General features: G+C 43.7%; 1 protein-coding gene across 1 annotated transcript in view; it reads right to left on the reverse strand.

Annotated features, from left to right (window-relative positions):
* LOC143322780 (uncharacterized) overlaps positions 1–11,054 on the reverse strand; it is a 25,212-nt gene extending 14,158 nt beyond the window's left edge. Inside the window, exons 1-6 of the mRNA XM_076734187.1 lie at positions 10,888–11,054; positions 5,293–5,433; positions 2,680–2,935; positions 2,090–2,226; positions 1,692–1,935; positions 227–346 (exon numbers count right to left, since the gene is read on the reverse strand). Of these exons, the coding sequence (XP_076590302.1) occupies positions 227–346; positions 1,692–1,935; positions 2,090–2,226; positions 2,680–2,935; positions 5,293–5,433; positions 10,888–10,946 (957 nt within the window). The 5' untranslated portion in view covers positions 10,947–11,054. The remainder of the gene's footprint in view (positions 1–226; positions 347–1,691; positions 1,936–2,089; positions 2,227–2,679; positions 2,936–5,292; positions 5,434–10,887) is intronic.
* Between the last annotated feature and the right edge of the window lie 6,641 nt (positions 11,055–17,695).

A 17,695-nucleotide genomic window follows, 5' to 3' on the forward strand; every position in this document is an offset into this window, starting at 1 on the left:
GGGATGTAGACGAGGCTAAGCACACATGCTAACGCTAACGAGTCACTTTTCTCAGTAGGTGATGCTGTAACGTCACAAGTTTCTTTCTAATGGCAGTAATCCTAATTACTTTTAAAAGTAGAGTCACCCGACACTGCTCACTGGGGAACGTTGTGCATTTCAGTGATTTCATGATTTGAATCTGGAAACCTTTATCGTACAGACCAGCTTTGGTTTGACGAGGTACCTTGAAGGTCGGGCTCATGGGACCGTAGCAGTTTAACGACTCCTCGCCTTCGCTGCTGCTGCAAAGGGAGGCTGTGGAGCTCCTGGTCACCTCCTCGCTCCTCCTGCCCTCCACTGGCCTCTAGAACAACACCAACATTCACATGTTTCCATCTTATTAGGACAAGTCTGACAAACTGAACATGAACAGTATTAGAACAATCTGATGGCGGTAAACAGTATAATCTCAGAACAGTTTTCACCACCATCTGTCCTCTGTGTCTTTAAAGAAGTGTTCACGCTGCTCACTCACACTGTGTTATTTGGTGGCAAAAGACTCATGAAACACTGGCAAAGCGCCGGTGGTAAAAGAAGGAATTTGTTACTTGCGTCTTACATCATTGCTGCTTTCGTCAGTCTCATTTCTGCACTCTGTGAGCTGCATTCTTCTGCTTTATTACTTTCAGATTTGAAGCCAAATTCTGTGAACCATGATGTCTAATAAGCGTGTGTGTGTTCGATTAAATGTTTTATGAAACGCTGCGAGAAACCAGACGAGTGGTGTTACGTCAGCACAGAACTTAGTTGATGTATCGAATAATAAGTGTAAAAGTCTAAATGCCTGCTCGAGGCCCCGTAGCACCCCACCACAGAAAGAGCCGGACATAACTAACAACACACGCTTCACAGACGCAGTCATGAAGGTAAAAATGGAAAGTCTGTCCTGATGGTGGCACCTGGGCATGCAGGCCATTTGGAAGATGGTGCTAAGAAACACAGCAATGTCAGCAAAGGTGAAGAAGAAGAAGAAGAAGAAGAAGAAGAAGCAGAAGAAGAAGAAGAAGCAGAAGAAGAAGACTGTGTGCTCGTTAACATAAACAAAGCCGGTTTCAAACTTTTGAGAAAAATCAGCTTTGCAGATGTTTTATGAGGAAGAAAATGATTCAACATGTTTGTTGTTGAGAACATAAAAATGTGTTTTGGAGAGAAACACTGACTGTGAACAGAAAGTTTGTTTACAGGAAAACTCCACAGGGAACCGTTAGCATCGTGACGTCCGCCTGCTTCGAATGAGCTGAACAAATGTCCTAAGTGGTCAATCTGTCCCAGAGATGAGGACGAGTCTTCCGACCGTCTGTGCTCATGCAGGAAACAGTTCCTCCTCCGGGGAGCATGAACTCAATTTTATTGCACCATTACATTAAATGTTGTTGTGGCTGGTGCATCAATAGAAATGATGGTGTGACTGTGGTCATTAAACCAATAAAAACATGAGGGTTCATCCTCTGGGGACCATGAATATCGACAAGAAATCAGGTCAGTGGTTCAAAGAAACTCTGTCATGGAAGAAATTTGGAATATTTACAGGAAGTTTCGTGGACGTTGTTTCCAGCATATTTTACAGTGAATGTCGCCTTCAGGCGTCCTCAGAAAGCACAGCTGCTCATAACCGCAGCAGTGAAGGTGGAAGCAGTGAGAAAGCCAACCTTGTCTGACACCTCCTGCTCCTCCTCCTCCTCCTCCTCCTCGCTGTGTCTCTCCACCCTCCGGAGGTGGAGGTCTTCCTTCTTGTCACGCGTGAAGCTCAGCTCTTCTTCCTCCTGCTCATCTTCATCTCTGGTGCTCTGCCTGGTTCCTGCTGACCTCCGCTCGGTCCGCACGGCCGCCTGCACCTCCTCCTCTTTACGCTCCTGCTGCTCCGCCTCGCCATCCACCCGGCAGGCCCCTCCTCTGTGGAGGAGATGATTCAGCTGGTTAATAAAGCGGAAAAGTTACTGATTAGAGAAATGACTCATGTTCGCACATTGAAGCAACAGGAGAGAAACTATGTGTGAGATTACAGTCGGGATTATAGGATGAAACAGACACTGAGCGGAGAACACACCGGGGCCTCATCGTCCCGGCAGCCAGGTAGGACGTCCTGTCAGCTGGTTGACCCGTGGCGTGCTGCAGCCTGGCGTCCTGCGGCAGGAAGACCGTTGAGCTGTAAGACGTCCTGACTTCCTTTCTGCTGCTGGACATCTAAAATGAACCAAAGCAAAGCGGCCGACATGTTACTCTACACTCATGGTGATATGCATTAAGTACTAATACCACACAGTAAAAATACTCTGTTACAAGTAAAGGTAACAGAGTTCACACCAACCCAGGCCTACAAACAGAAACCAGAAAGCTTCTTGTCTACAGATGAAGACGTACAGGGTCTTCATCTGAAATGAAGTGCAGTTGAAGTAGAAACTGGCACGAAAAGATAAAACTCAAGTAAAGTACAAGTACCTCAAATTTGTACTTCAGTGCAGACAGTGAATGTTGAACTTGGAGAATAAGATTTCAGACGTGCTGCTACATCTTCCATGTTAACATTTACTCAGTTGATGTATTTATACTCATGATTACTATCTATTAGTACTATTTGAGTTGTTTGCGTAGACTCATCCATTAACTCCACCCGTATTGATCTCTTGGGCGGTGCACCTTCTCAGGAGGTCTCGTCGAGGCTTCCTGGGACCGATCGCTTCGTTGTGGCTCACGTCCCTCCTCCTCTTCGTCCTCCTGCTGTTTCTCCTCTTCAGGCTTCCACTGTGGTGTCGAGGGTCTCTGCGTCCTGGCCCTGCAGTCATCCCGCACCTCCTGCTCGTGACGGTTCTCCAGCCTGTGACTCCAGTCGCTGAAGCCTTCGTCCTCCTCCAGAGCCGAGCAGCAGCTGGGCTTCAGCTCCTCCTCCTCCAACCTGAGGACCGGGTGGAGAAGCGTTACGTGTTAGTCACCTGACGGACTGATAAGAGGTGGAGTCAAACCGCTGGAGGCTTTATTTTGAAGACGTACAGGACAGAACAACTGATCCACTGTACAGTTAACCAACGGGTCAACTCAACAGCTGCAGGAAGTTTTTGTAAAACGAGTGATTTGTGTATTTTGAGCAGTTTATTTCCTGTAAACATGATCAGAGATGAGTTTGGGTCTAAGTATCAGTAACAGATCCTTTACTTTTCTCACAGGTTTTAATGTGAATATGTTTTCTTCGTCTCTCCCAGGAGTTCATATCTGTTGATGTATCCCCCTTTTTTATTCTCTTTCTTTTGATTTTGGATGATTTGTGGGATTCAAGTCTTGGTGTATTAGATTTAATAATTTTTTTGTAATTTTTTTCTTAATGTTTTGTTCTTATTTCTGCCCTTTCCACGGAGGAAGGCTCTGGACGAGTCGATCCAGCTCGGCTCTGATTGCTTTGTGTTTATCTGTGGCTTGTTCTGCTTTGTGACTGTTATTGGATGTTGTCTCAGACTGAAGCTCTGCTAAATGAAATTCGCTGCGAGCTCTCAGTACAGTGTGTAGATCTGTTGTTTGACTCATTGTTTGTCCTCCTCCTCCTCCTCCTCCTCTGTCTTGTTTGTCCAAATGTGCTTCAGGCTAAATGAGTGAAGTCTGGATCTGAATGATAAGTGATGCCACAGACGTGACTTCTTTAAGGTTAACAATAGCAGAATTTCATAAATATGCTGCTGCCTGTTGTGGTTTTGTCTTCTGTTGCTGCTGATGGATTTTTTTTCTCAGGTGTGTCTCTGGTGTCACCTACAGGTTTCTAACAGGGCAGCGTGTTGAGCCTGGCGGCAGGTGGCAAACAGGACCTGCAGCGTCAGGCTCCATGAAAACAGAGACGATGGAAACAATAAACAAAGAAGCTCCTCCTGCTTCAGGTGAGCTCACCTCAGCAGCCTGGACCTCATCAGCATGAACAGAACAGGATTGCGCCACCAGGTGGTCATTTGTGAAAAGCTTTTTGTTCTGACGAATACATCATGAAACGTGAGGCAGAGAAGCAAAAACACTTTTCTCTGTATGTTTTTTGGTACGCCAATGATCAAAGTTCATGCCACAGGAAACTACACATAAGAGAAGCTAAAATGATTTCATCCTTTCTGAAAACTGAGTTTTTCATTTCTCGTGATCAAACTTAACTGCTGTCAGAGCTTCAACCTGTTGTGAAAGCAGTCAAGCATTGAAGTGCGATGCTAATGACTGAACCAGTGAACAGTGTTTGATGAGTGAGCTGCTTCTGCTTCACACGCCTGTAAACAAAGTCTGATCAGCAGCTCAGGTAATGAGGACAATGAGCATCCCATCTCTGAGCGACAAACTGATGGTACAGCAGCTCTCTCAGCTCGTTCACCTGCAGCATCACTGAACCTACACACACACACACACACACACACACACACATCTTTTCCCCTGTCATCAGCACTGCAGTTTGAACCATCATGGATGGTTTAACATCTGTAAACACAAACAAATGGTCCACCTCCAGCCTCAAAGCTCAGGACGCAGATCCATCAGTCCAGACTGAGCAGAGAGGAATTAAAGAGAGCCAAAGGGATTTTTGACAACCTGGCAAAACAAATATTGTTCCTACCTAACCTTCAAACCAACAGGTTGACATTTTGGGAAATGGCTTAATCTTTTTTTTAAATGAGGTGATTGATAGAACTCTAAAATCTGTATCGTAGCGTGAAAACTAGAATCAGGGGGACACTTCTAAAGCTCACTGATTAACGTGATGTATCTGATTTATTTCATCTGTTAAGAAAACGTGTAAAAACAATTGTGGTTCTAGAGGACTTTATGAGGTGGACTGTTTGGACAGTGGACAGTGACTTGCTGGAGTCTTAAGGTTGATAGACAACTTCAGGAAGTCACACCTAAACAAATGAGATATAAAATGTTAATTAGTGAGCTTCAGAGGGGCAGATTTTGGTACTTCGGGTCAAAGCCAGGCTAGCTGTTTCCCCCTGCTTCCAGTCTTTACGCTAAGCTAAGCTAAGCTAAGCTAAGCTAAGCTAAGCTAACTAGCCGCTGGTTCTTGCTTCATATCAGCCACACAGAAATGAGAGTGTTAATCTCTTTCTCTTCACTGCAGTAAGAAAGCAAATACTTGTGTTTCCCATAACGTCAAACTGTTCCTTTAATGCATTAATAATTAATTCATTAACTTTAATAAGCCATCAGTTCCACTTTCCTACCCTGATAAAACACTTTACTAGAAGTTATGTTGAAGTAATATTAGCTAACAGTGCTAACATGCTTCCTCACTCTGTGCTGTGGGCGAGCTCGTTGTGTTGGGGGGGCTCCGGCCAGCAGGAGCTCCCCTCTCCTCTCTCCTTTTCCCTGCTCCTCCTCCTTCGCTCCCTCTCCACCTCCTCCGCGTCCTCCTGGCTGCGCTGGGCCGTCACCCTGAAACCAACATGGACAACAGCAGACTGTCACCACACTCCTACAGCGACAAAACACTCGACTGTGGACTCTGTCCAGAACCATCAGGAGCCAGTTAACATGTTAGCGGTTGGAGGCTTAAGTAACTGCATCCTGCTAAAGCTACAGAAGAAAAGACAATCAGATTTTAAGAACTGGCCCACGGGTGGTTTTAGAGGTTAAATGGAATCAGAATATAAGGCTGACGGGCATGAATATGAGCATCTGTTCGATGCATCTTTGGTCACGTGAGGAGGGATGTTGAGTTTTATGACCATCATAAAGTTGGTTTCCTCCTCTGCCTCTCTGCTCTCGAAGGCTGCTGCAAATCTCTCAAGGCCCAAACTCTCCAGAGGACACCTGAACGTCACACCAGTACGAGATTATTGAACATGTCGTTCCAGACTCGTGGACATTAATCTGCTGCTGCTGCTGTAACAGCCTCCACTCCACTTTCCACCACATGTTGAACCTGCTGCAGGATTTGCTCCTGTTATATGAGGTCCAGCACTGATGTTGGGTGATCAGGTCCTCCTCACAGTTTGTGTTCCAGCTCATCCCAAAGGTGCAACCAAACTGGGAAAACCATCTCTAATGGAGGTGGCTGTGGACCTTCCCAGACGGTGTGTGCTGTAACATTAAGATCTCCTTTAATCAGAGCTGAGACGCTTAAACCATGAAAAACATCCACGAACCAAAAGTACCCAAAAGTTTGTGGACGGAGACAGGATGATAAATACTGAAGTAATGACAATTTAAACCAAGTTATCTGCTCCACCGACCACTCTGACCCTCAGCTACACGTTACTCAAACGTCCTGTTTGTTATTTGTCTGCTCCAGCAGTGAAACGTATCTGTGGAAAAGTGAACGCGCGGGGTTTCCTCAGGTAAGCAGCTTTAAGAATCACAGGAAAAAACGAGCCGTTCTTATGTTTCCTTCACTTCTTCTGTCCGATCGGCTCGAGTTTCCACAGGGCGGGACTTGATAACAATAACTCTTTATTGTCGAAGCACATCTGGCGGAGCGTGAGCCAGCTGCTGTGCTGTTTCACTTAATTTCAATCTCTGGAGGGAAACAAAGAGCGGGAGAGGGAGGAGGTGAAGAGATGGAGGAGGAGCAGAGGGGATGATGGAGGGAGAGACTTTAATCCCGTGGAGCCAGACCTCCATCTTGTCATACTTACGGAGGTCTGGAGAAAATCTTGTCAAAAAACTGGAACAATGAGATCTTTGGAAATATTCAGTCAGCCGTTTGATTGGTTTGGGATCTCTGGAGAGCACCTGCTGCTGGACGCTCGGTGGTACGGACAAGTTTTCCGAAGCGTGATCTCATTGGTTTCATGGGATAATTAGTTTAGAAACTTGGATCATATTTACAGAGATGAAATGAAAATGACTTTAAACTCAAACTGTAAACATTCATCACGGTTTACTGAATGATTTCAACTTTGACCGACTGACCTCACTGTACCATCGACACCTCAGGTACACACACCTTTACTTTGACCCCCAAATAACAGGGTTTACATAACCCAGCAGACTAATTAAGTACACTTTTTAAAAGTACACCTCAGTACAATTTATAATGCACTTACAATAAAGTGCACTTTGTATAAATACTTTGAAATACCACTTTAAGTATTGCAGAATTAGTATATTCATTTTTAATACATTTAAGTAGAACTTAATGACGAATGAAGTCATACTTTATAAAAGTATGTGTCAAACATACTTTAAATGAAGCACAAACAGTGAAAGTGTACTTGTAATGACTTTTCTATACTTCCATTGCATCTAACGCTGAAGTATACTACTTGTTGAACTGGGACGTTACTGTCTCTTCAGAACAAAACTCCCTCTTTGAGCTGCAGTGCTTTAACTTTGGGAGAAACCTGCTTGGTTTCGTGAACCCAGGCTGCTGTGGCCTAATATTAACTGAAGATAAACCTCAGAGAGCATCTGTGCACTGGTGACAGCACGCTGCAGCAGCGTCATGGAAGCCAAACATGCCAAATCCTGGAGCTCGTTGGTTCTCATTAAAACCATACATGAAACATGCGGCCCGCTGCCTTTGTACTGGCCTGGTGTGAGTAAGTTCAATGCACAGGCCTCCACCCAAAAATATGATTAATCTTCCCGACATGTCAACACGTTCATCAAACATTTGGCTGCATGAAATCATTATTAAAACATCTTTGAGGTGCAAAACACTCACCAAATACAAAAGGCTGTTGTAAATGTCGCTGGCTGTGGCTGCTGGTGAGGACACCGGCCATGAGCGGCTGTGAGTCAAACATGCCGTGGTCGTTACCATGTGGGAAGGTGACCTACATACGATCATGCTCACCAGAGATGCAGCGGGGGCCTGTTGGCGGGAGCCAGCGGCTGTAAATCGGTCTGATGTGTGTGTGATAGGGCTGCTCTGGCTTCTTGGTCAGGCCGGTTTTGGGGAAAAGGGTCGACTGGGGATGAGGTTTGATTGCCTGGACCTCATCATTGAAAAGCAACTGGGAGGAGTATGAAATCCTTAAAGGACCGATTCAGATGTTGATGTTGCACGATTAAAGGTTTTAGCCAAAAACTACAAATCACATCATTTTACACTGAAGCGTCTAACTTAAAATAATCAGCTGAAGCTATTTTTACTATCTTTACTATGTTATTATCTTATTAACAGCGGTGGGATTTTGTGCGAAACTGATGACATTTTCTATTAACATAAATAAAGTAACATAAAATGCTGTTAATCAACATATCTGGCAAGATGAAAAAATGTTCAGAAATTATAAGTAAAATGTTCACTGATAGCAAATTTCACCTTTTTCTGCCAAAGCATCTGATCTTGCGATACAGTATCAACTCATAGTGACTACAGCAAGTTTTTATGTTCACATTTTATGGTGCACAGACGGGATCTGGATGTGAGCCGCAGACCCTGAGCTTCCTCTGCCTCCACCCACCCCGACCATCTCCCTGTGATTGAAGTGTTGTAGATAATATTCTCTAAACTTAATCCAAGCAGTGGTTATGCTGGACAACTGAGCATAACTAGGAAAACTATTCAGTAAACAGGATTTCTGGGAGAAACAGTTGCTTTTGCGCTCAAGATTTAAAAAAATAGAATCTTTCAGGACTTCAGGGGTAAATATCTCCCTGATGAGAGACGACATGTCACACAGCTGAAGCCCTCCATCAAAAGGCATGATGGGAAGTGTAGGAAGTCACTGGAGCAGATGAAGATCTGACGTCTGCTCTGCTTTATTCACACAGTCACTGCTGGTCCACAGAATCTGTGCGGCAGTCTGTGCTTCCAGGTATGTTCAGAGTCTGCTGGGACATTTAACATGAGCACAAACGTGAAAAGAGCAAATTATGGAGGAAATCTGTCTGATATGCATCATTTTTTCCACCAGCTACACAATGAGGCAATGGAGGCTGGGGAAGGACGTTTTCTTTGTGTGTGTGTGTGTGTGTGTGTGTGTGTGTGTGTGTGGAGTCGAGCAGGAGGGGGTTAGCCAGATGATGTCATGGCCATTAAGGAAGTTGCAGCCATAAAAGAAGCCATTGAACTCGGAGCTCAGTGTCATTTTCGGTGAGGTCACACAGTAATGTTCCACCGATCTCCGAGGAAACCAGAACCTCGCTGACAATAAGGAGCAGAAGTTAGGAGACGCACGCAAATACAGAAAACAACGAGACGTGAGACCTCTGCGTCTGCCCGAGGAGATAAATGAGAACAGACTGTGCTAAGTGGTCCAATCAGGCAAATGGAGAGCTAAACAGTAACAGGATATGATAAAATGTGACTGAACTGATTGTGATGATAGACGGAGATAAATCCAATTACAGCACCTCCGCCATCTTTTTACGCTACGACAGAAGACAGCGTCTGGTCTTTGGGTGGATTTTCAGCTGTTAAAGCATGAAGATGGTAATTCTCACTGCTTCATCAGCGTTTTGACGTGAAGACATTGCACCATTCGAGCCATTATTAACTGCCCGAGTCAGGTCTCTGTGGTGTCAGACATGGTCTTTAGATAAAGTATTGATAGTAGTAAAGTATGATCGTAGCATTCGCCGGTAACGAAGCCCAAACAGCTGGTTTCATGAGAGGTGTGAGTGAAGTGACTTGAGAGAAACAACTTTGCGAAAACAAAAGTTTTCAGTGTATTTTGCAGGCATGCATTAGTCACATCACCCGCTCATAACACATTAATGATTAACAGCTGGCTTCTCAAACTGAGGGCTGCCTTCACTGCCGCAAACTCATCACCTCTGACGATAGGTGCTGGCCCCAGGCTCTGAGAGGGTCTCACCTGAGACGTAGATCTGGTCTGGACTTCTGTATTGTTTGTCTGGTGTTCCACATGGTTTAGATGTAGGTCCCTTATTGTTCTTTGTCTATGATTGCTTGTTAGGTCACATCTTTTGAGAACACTGTGTACTTCTTACTGTCTTAATTCAGCAACCATCACAATGCTAACGCTGAAGCTAATTTCCTTCACTTCTTCCTGGAAACACAAACACAAACAGCATTCAAAAGCTAATCTTACTTGTAATGATGGAGTCCCTCTCAGAAGTTAAACTTTAGAGGAAGCATGTTTTGGTGCGCGTTAGCTTGATGAAGACCTCTCTCAGCAGCTTACACTCTACTGTCAAGGTTGCTGTTTTGTAACTCCACCTGAGCTCCAGCTTTAATTTGCTCGTTTCAAAGATTGCACAAAGCAGTGAATATGGTTGACCGCACAGACACTACTGTCGAGCTTTCTGCAGTCTGTTTGCAGATGATCAGACATCAACTTTCTGATGCCAGCAGACTGTTAATTGTGCGATATGAATCAGCTGATGATCGGACATCCACATAAACTGAACGTGTGATGTGTTTAATATGGCTGCAAGACAAGTTTCCCTTCACTCACAGTAAAATTAAAGCTGAAGTTAAACTACAGATACAAGCATGTAATCCTGTTTTTCTACTGCAGTTCTAGAAAAGGACACCTTTTCTAAGAAGAGTTGACAGAATTTGGATTTACCCATTAATGCCATCTGGTTTTTCTTTAGACAGAAAATCTAAATTTACCCAAAAACATGCTCCTAGTCACTCCCTGAAATCTCCTAAATGAAAAATAAATAACAAAATCGAGTTGCAACCATGACACACATCACAAGAGGTGAGAAGAAACTGGCAGAGTTTTATCTACGCTGAGTTTTTGTGGTTGATTCCAGTTGTGGAATCATAACAGTATTAATAGATTATATTAAGACAATATTAATATTCAGTCAGATGCTTTGCTTCAGTAACATTATCATCAAAATACACGGATAAAAGTACTGCATTCACAGTCACTGTAACTGTCAAATAAACGTAATGCAGCAAAGAGAAAGTCCAGAAAAACAACCTGCGGCTGCTCAGTGTTCAAACCACTTTTCTCTCACCTGATGAGGTTCTGCAGGAGCTGCCTGCTGGAGCTTCTTCTTCTGATGGACTCTGACATGGTGGACTGGGCTGCTCCCGGTCTGCGGTCTTGGTTGTTGTGTAGCCTCTGGTCCTGGATCTGATCCTGGATCTGGTTCTGGAGGTTTAGATCTTTCCTACAGCTGCTCTCTTGTTCTTCTTCGTCCGTCTCTGTGGCTCATGCTGGCCTCTCTCTCTCTCTCTCTCTCTATCCCTCGCTCTCTCTCTCTCCCTGTTTAGTTGCAGCTCTCTCCTCCCTCCATGTGGTTTTCATTGAAGCATTTTGACCCCCCCCCCCCCCCAACAGGGGTCATGTGACTCCCCCGGGAGATACAGCAAGATGATATCATAACAGTGGATCACAGATAATATTCTATGCATGTATATTGTGCATATTTGTATTGTTTATTGAGAGGCCATGAGTGTGTTTATATTTGTCATTTTCTTGCCTGTTATAAGAGAAATAATCGATTATTGCATCTCTCTATCTCTAACTGTGACCTGAAGCTTGATCTTCTCTTTTTTTGTTGCCCCAATAAAAAATACTTTTTGCTATGTTTTTAGAAAGTCACCATGTTAAGAAAATCTCTGGATATTTGCTGAGAATTCATCCATTTCCATTTACTTTATGGATCTCTAAAACACACAGAGTCCCGGCTGCTCAGTGATTTCTACGCTGCATTATTCTCATCAAACGATGTCACCACCTGACAGTGTTTCCGTGGTAAAAGCACCACGCTTCTTGTGATCCTTTTCGTTCTTTTTTCTGATGATACTCTTGTTCTGATTCTTACTTTAATGCAGGACTTTACTTTGTAATTGTAATTGTGACTTTTGAATTGATACTTTTACTTAACGGCTCTAAATACTTTTTCCACATCAAACATTCGGCTCTGGACAAGGATCTCATGGAAACAATCCTCCAAAAAAACAAACTGCAGGATCCAGAATAATAAAGTGGAACCGCTGTAGGTATACAGTTTTAATCTCAAAGGAATTTCTTGAAGAAATGTCAGAAAGTGCAGCTCTCTTCTCTTTCTCTGCAGTACAGGACATGGAGCTCAGAGTCTGTAAACATGAGCTAATATAAAAACGACGACACTGGAAGATGAATGTGCATGAAAAATGATAAAGCCATAAGCAGATCAGGTAGGAAGGCCTTCGCTTTGTTTTGAGCGAGTAAAGCTCAGACTGGAGCAGCAGCCTGAGAGCGACGGTGTTGGATCTGGTTACTGTTCAGCAGGTTATGAATAAGAAATGTCAGCTCAGAACAGGAGCAGCTGCTGGAGGCGGCGAGCTGAGCTGCTGATCTGCAGGGCATCAGGGCTCCACACCAGCCGGGCTGCTGTCTGTCCGTCTGCCTGTCTGTCTGTCTGTCTGTCCTTCCGTCTGTCTGTCTGTCTGTCTGTCTGTCTGTCTGCCTGCCTGTCTGTCTGTCTGTCTGTCTGCCTGTCTGTCTGTCTGTCTGTCTGTCTGTCCATCTGTCCGTCTGTCTGTCTGTCTGTCTGTCTCTCTGTCTGTCTGTCCATCTGTCCGTCTGTCTGTCTGTCTGTCTGTCCGTCTGTTTCAGACTCTCTGCTTCTCAACAGAGACAGAAGTGAAACTTTTGTCTTTAAAACTTTCTCCATCAGTCCAACACTCACAGATGTGCATTAGGTCACTGAGGGATTTCCAGCCAACACTGATTTACACACACACACACACACACACGCACACACACACGCACACACACACCCACACACACACACACACACACACACACACACACACACACACACACACACACACACACACACACACACACCCCAAATCCCACGGGAGCCTGAAACGCTCACAAACACTCGACAAAACGGTTTCCTCAGCAACATCTCCCACAGCACTTAACTCAGTCTGACTGTTGTAACGGCGGATGGCGAGGGACGGCGAGGGACGGCGAGGGACGCCAGCTTCAACACTTTCTCCAATATTTCCCCACAGGAGGAGTTCAGTTTAGAGACCTTCAGCACAAAAACACAACACACGCTGAAATATTCCAGAATTAACCCTGAACAGAGTGTCAATGATTCAGATGTGCTAAAGGGCATTTCTGCGTCTCTGACTTATTATTTTATGTTTCAGAACACAGTAGAGTCTTTACTGTTGTTTCTAAAAGCTTATAAAAGCCACCAACTGTTAATCAGCATGAAACCATCAGCAGGAATGTGTGTGTGTGTGTGTGTGTGTGTGTGTGTGTGTTCTAGTAGCGTAAATGACAGAAAAAAAACAAAATGTGGCCCTACTGATGAATTATTCTGTTTATCAAATTTCTAAATTTGGCGCCCCCAAGTGGTCGTTTCTGACAGGACACAGTGCCAGGATGCAAGGTGTGGTGGTGCTCTCCTTTCTATGCGTCTGGATTCTTTGTTATGGAAATGATAGAATTAAATCAATCGCTCTCCATCACAACACTTTACTGAAAACGACATTTGAGCATTAAACAGTGTATAAACATCTAATAAAACTACGGGATGAAACTCTGGAGCTGTCGACAAATCACAAAGCTTGTCTACGGCGCAAGAGGCGCCACTTGGGCTTATTTTCATTGGCCAGCTGTTGTATTGAGTCTCCAGCTGAGTATTTTCTGGCCATTGGTCAGAAGCAGTTGAGGACCCCTGCCACCTCGCGCTGTGAATAGGCTACAATACACCATGAAGTGTTTTCTATTCCAACATATTTTCTACTGATCATTAATTTGTTAGTGACGTTGAATAGCTGGAGATCATTCGCAGTGATCCTGATTCATGTGGTTTTAATGCAGTTCAGTTCATTCCAGATTGATCCCTCCTTGCTGGAATATCCTCATCGTGTGTGTCTGGTTGAGTTATGGTTGCAAACTGGGTGTGGATCAGTTTACACGGTGCGTAGATCTTCAGCAAACAGGCTGATTGGCTGCAGATCTTCTTGCGCCATGAAAATTTAAAAGATTTTCAGTTCGAGCAGATGTGCCTCCTCACTTCACGTCACCTGGAGTGAACCTGCCTCTGCCCTCTCCGCTGACTTTGCTGGCTTTCATGCTGCCTTTGTGTTGTATCTGAGTGTAATCCAATGTGTACTTTTTGTTTACTGTGTACATTTAGGCACGTTACTGCTTAATAAGTTAACTGTATTTGAGAGCTTCGCTGTGAGTGTCGGCCTGAAGGCTGCAGCTCTCCTCTCTCCTCTCGGTCAGCCTCCCTCGTTGCAGTAAACGTTGCCAGCTGCACCGTAAAGACGCCATCATATGCAGGAAAGCAGCCGCTGCCAACCCAGACAGATGAGGGAATGGATTGAAAGCGAGTGACGTCAAGAAGGAGCGTTCAACAGCGAAGCCGAGGAGGCTGAAGTTGGCAGAGCTCGTTGGAGGAGGCGCACAGCTCGGAAGGAAACGCTGCCTCAGGACAATGGCTTTTTTCTGTTGATTGATGCATTGATGTACTATCATAAAATTGATTACAGGAAGTGTGTTCAGCAACATAAAGTGGATAAAAACCCTTCCTGTCGACGTAATTCATGTTCTTTATTAGTGTTTACCCCCCTGACACAGTCTTTAGCAATGCTAGCTGCTTGGCTCTGCGGCCCTGAGTACACACAATAACATCTTCAGGGGATGGATTGACATGAACTTTTGTACAGATTTTCATGGTACACACATAACAAGGTGTTCAAGGTGAGGCCCACGGACCAAAGTTTGCCCGCCATGAGGTTTGATTTGGCCCTTCAGGGAATTATATTATAAATCTCTGTTTTCTTATTTTATGAGGTAAAATGCTCTTTAAATATGTCGGATCCTTAATTATGAACTATTTCTCCTAATCTGAGCAGGACAGGCAGGAAGTTGGTCAGTTAAGGGAAGTTGGGATCCTGCAGTGTGGAACTTTTGTCTCCCCCTTCTGGCAGTGAGAGTAATTACACAAACACTTTCTACGAGTTAAAGATGCTGTAGTTTCAGGGGAGTTACAATAGTTGTAAACTACAGTGCCTGTTTCTGTATCTACAAAATAAACCAACACTCACGTCACCTTTTCCAGACATGAAGGTGAAAATGAATCATCTCCCTTAACTGCTCAATTTTCCACTTCATTTCTAATCCATATTAATCTCCTCCTGACTGTGGAAACCACAGAAACTGGACTCGCTTGCTGAATGACAAATGAAAAAATCAACCTGCAACAACATCAAGTCCTCATTCATAACTGAAGACTGTTTTAGTGATTTAAAAACCTTTTTAAAGAACACTTTCAACATTCAGATCAAAGTCCTCCCAGTGTCCCGCCTGTCCATCCTGCTTCACTCAGAAATACGTCACCAGACAGAAGCTCAATACTCTTAAAATACTTTTTCATCTGGACGTCATCAAGTCCAGTTTTTCATTGCACCCCAAGACCGACTGCTTTCTGCTCACATTCAGAGGAACAGCACATTCATACCATCTCCAAAAACTACCGAGTGCATTCAAATGAAGTCAGATCATTTGTTTTCTGCAGTTTCTCTCACACACACACACGCACGCACGCACACACACACACACACACAGCCCTCCTGGAAAGGTTCCCACCCCTCGCTCATAACGAGCGTATGACACATCTGTGAAACATTCGTGTCTGAGTGGCTGCCAGCTTCATTAAACTCAGAGAGGGATTAGCCGCTAAAGACAAAAACAGAAAAATCCAATCACACTAACTCCGTATCCTCCATCAAGCTCCTAATACTTTCCAGATATCCTCGAGCTCGTTTTAACTTATCTGTTTTCAAAATTACAACCTTTTCGTTCACTCCCAAGATAGTAGGGCTGTAATCCCAGCAGGCTTCCCAGCACACACACATCTGTTATACTGGAGATGCTGTGTGTGTGTGTGTGTGTGTGTGTGTGTGTGTGTGTGTGTGTGTGTGTGTGTGTGTGTGTGTGTGTGTGTGTGTGTTGGCCTGCCAGCACTGATCCTGGTCCAGCTGACTGCAGTGATTTACAGATATGTTTCCCTGCACACCAACCCTCTGATCACTGACAGGACTCAGTTTCATCTCCAGTGTTTCCATTAAAACACGTACATGGTTCACGGTGAGTTATGAGGACTTTCTGGAGTCGTCTGTTTCCATGTTCATCACGTCGTCCATCTCTGCTTCGCACAGCCGTGTGAGAAGTTCACCGTGGCCATGGGAAATCACTCAGGATGTGTTTTTACATAAAGGATTGATTTATGGAGCTAATGTCGTCCAAATAATGAAAAGCTAATAAATGTCTGATCATAAACCAACCAACAATAACAACAACTGTTTGCATATCATTACAAAATATGGAAAAAAAATAAAATAAAATAAATTGTGAATAGAAAATACTGTGATCCATAATTAATTCACTTATGTATGAAATATTGCTGAAGACAAACTTTTGGAAAGATGTCTGCAGTGCTCTATGTTATTGGTACTGTGAGAGAATGCTAGCAAGGTTGTTAGCTTGTTAGCAAGAGACAGCTCAATACCACATGTTTTGAGGCTGTTTTTGTAGCTAGTTAATGTGACAGATATCTTGTTTTCCATTGTTTACTATATTCAATCAATAATATCAGTATTCCAGTTTAGAGCATTCTGGAAGTTGTTAATGTTTGCTCACTTGTTAGCTAGCTAGCTTGCTGGCCACAGCCCTCTATGTTATTGGTACTGTGAGAGAATGCTAGCAAGGTTGTCAGCTTGTTAGCAAGAGACAGCTCAATACCACGTGTTTTGAGGCTGTTTTTGTGGCTAGTTAATGTGACAGATATCTTGTTTTTCCATTGTTTACCACATTCAGTCGATGAAATCAATATATTCCAGTTTAGAGTATTTGGAAGTTGTTAGCTTTAGCTTTGCTTGTTTGGTGGCTAGCTAGCTTGCTGGTTGCTGTAACTACTGCTCAGGCTGTCTGCGACGCTGTCTTGTGGTGAAGATTATTCAGGTAAAATTCAGGTAAACGCCTCCCTTGAGTAATAACAGTAATTCAGAAGTCTGCTAAAATTTAGGTTCATGACTTGCCGACTTGGATGTGAGGTACATGTTGACCATATTCGTGAGAAGAGTCCGTATGAGATGTGACATGTTCGCTTACGTTTTATTGTTGAGGCCTGTGAGTTCATTTTTTGCTGGATGATAAATTAATATATTATAAATTTAGTCTTGCAGTTTTGAGGATTATGACAGAATTTCTTGAAAAGAAGCCAACAGTCTTTTACATCTCAGGTCATGTGCTTGTCAGGTAACTTCTTTGTGAGTCACTTCTTGCTGCTTTTTACAACTGATGCTGCTGCTTGGATGAACACCGAAGCATCTTGATTGTCTTTTTTTTTAATAAATAGATCAGTGATTTTATTGAAGCTTTTAACAGAAAATGAGTCTACAGACATAAACATTTTAGTATTAAATCAACTATACCTTAAACATTTCTGCAGTCCGGGCTGTGCAGATAGAATAAGCAGCTTTGGTCTGTGTTACAGCTGTATCTACTGAGCTACGTACAAACTACTGCAGTTTGAAATCAATACATTTCAGATCATTTTTAGGACTTACAAAGCACATTTGTTACTCAGCTGATACATGACAAAGTCCAAGAGTGACCCACTTGTTAAATATTGAGTTAGAAGATTTGTCAAGAACAATGATGCAGATACAATAACATCCAATAACAACAAGCTGAATAATGTGTGAACATAAAGTTGGTGGGTGCAGAGGGGATGTGTTCATGACCACCCTGATGCAGATGATGGTAGTGATGGGATTATGTATGGTAACACAGGAAGTTCA

Source organism: Chaetodon auriga, chromosome 1 (genome assembly GCF_051107435.1).
Source record: "Chaetodon auriga isolate fChaAug3 chromosome 1, fChaAug3.hap1, whole genome shotgun sequence".
NCBI classification, from domain to species: Eukaryota; Metazoa; Chordata; class Actinopteri; order Chaetodontiformes; family Chaetodontidae; genus Chaetodon; species Chaetodon auriga.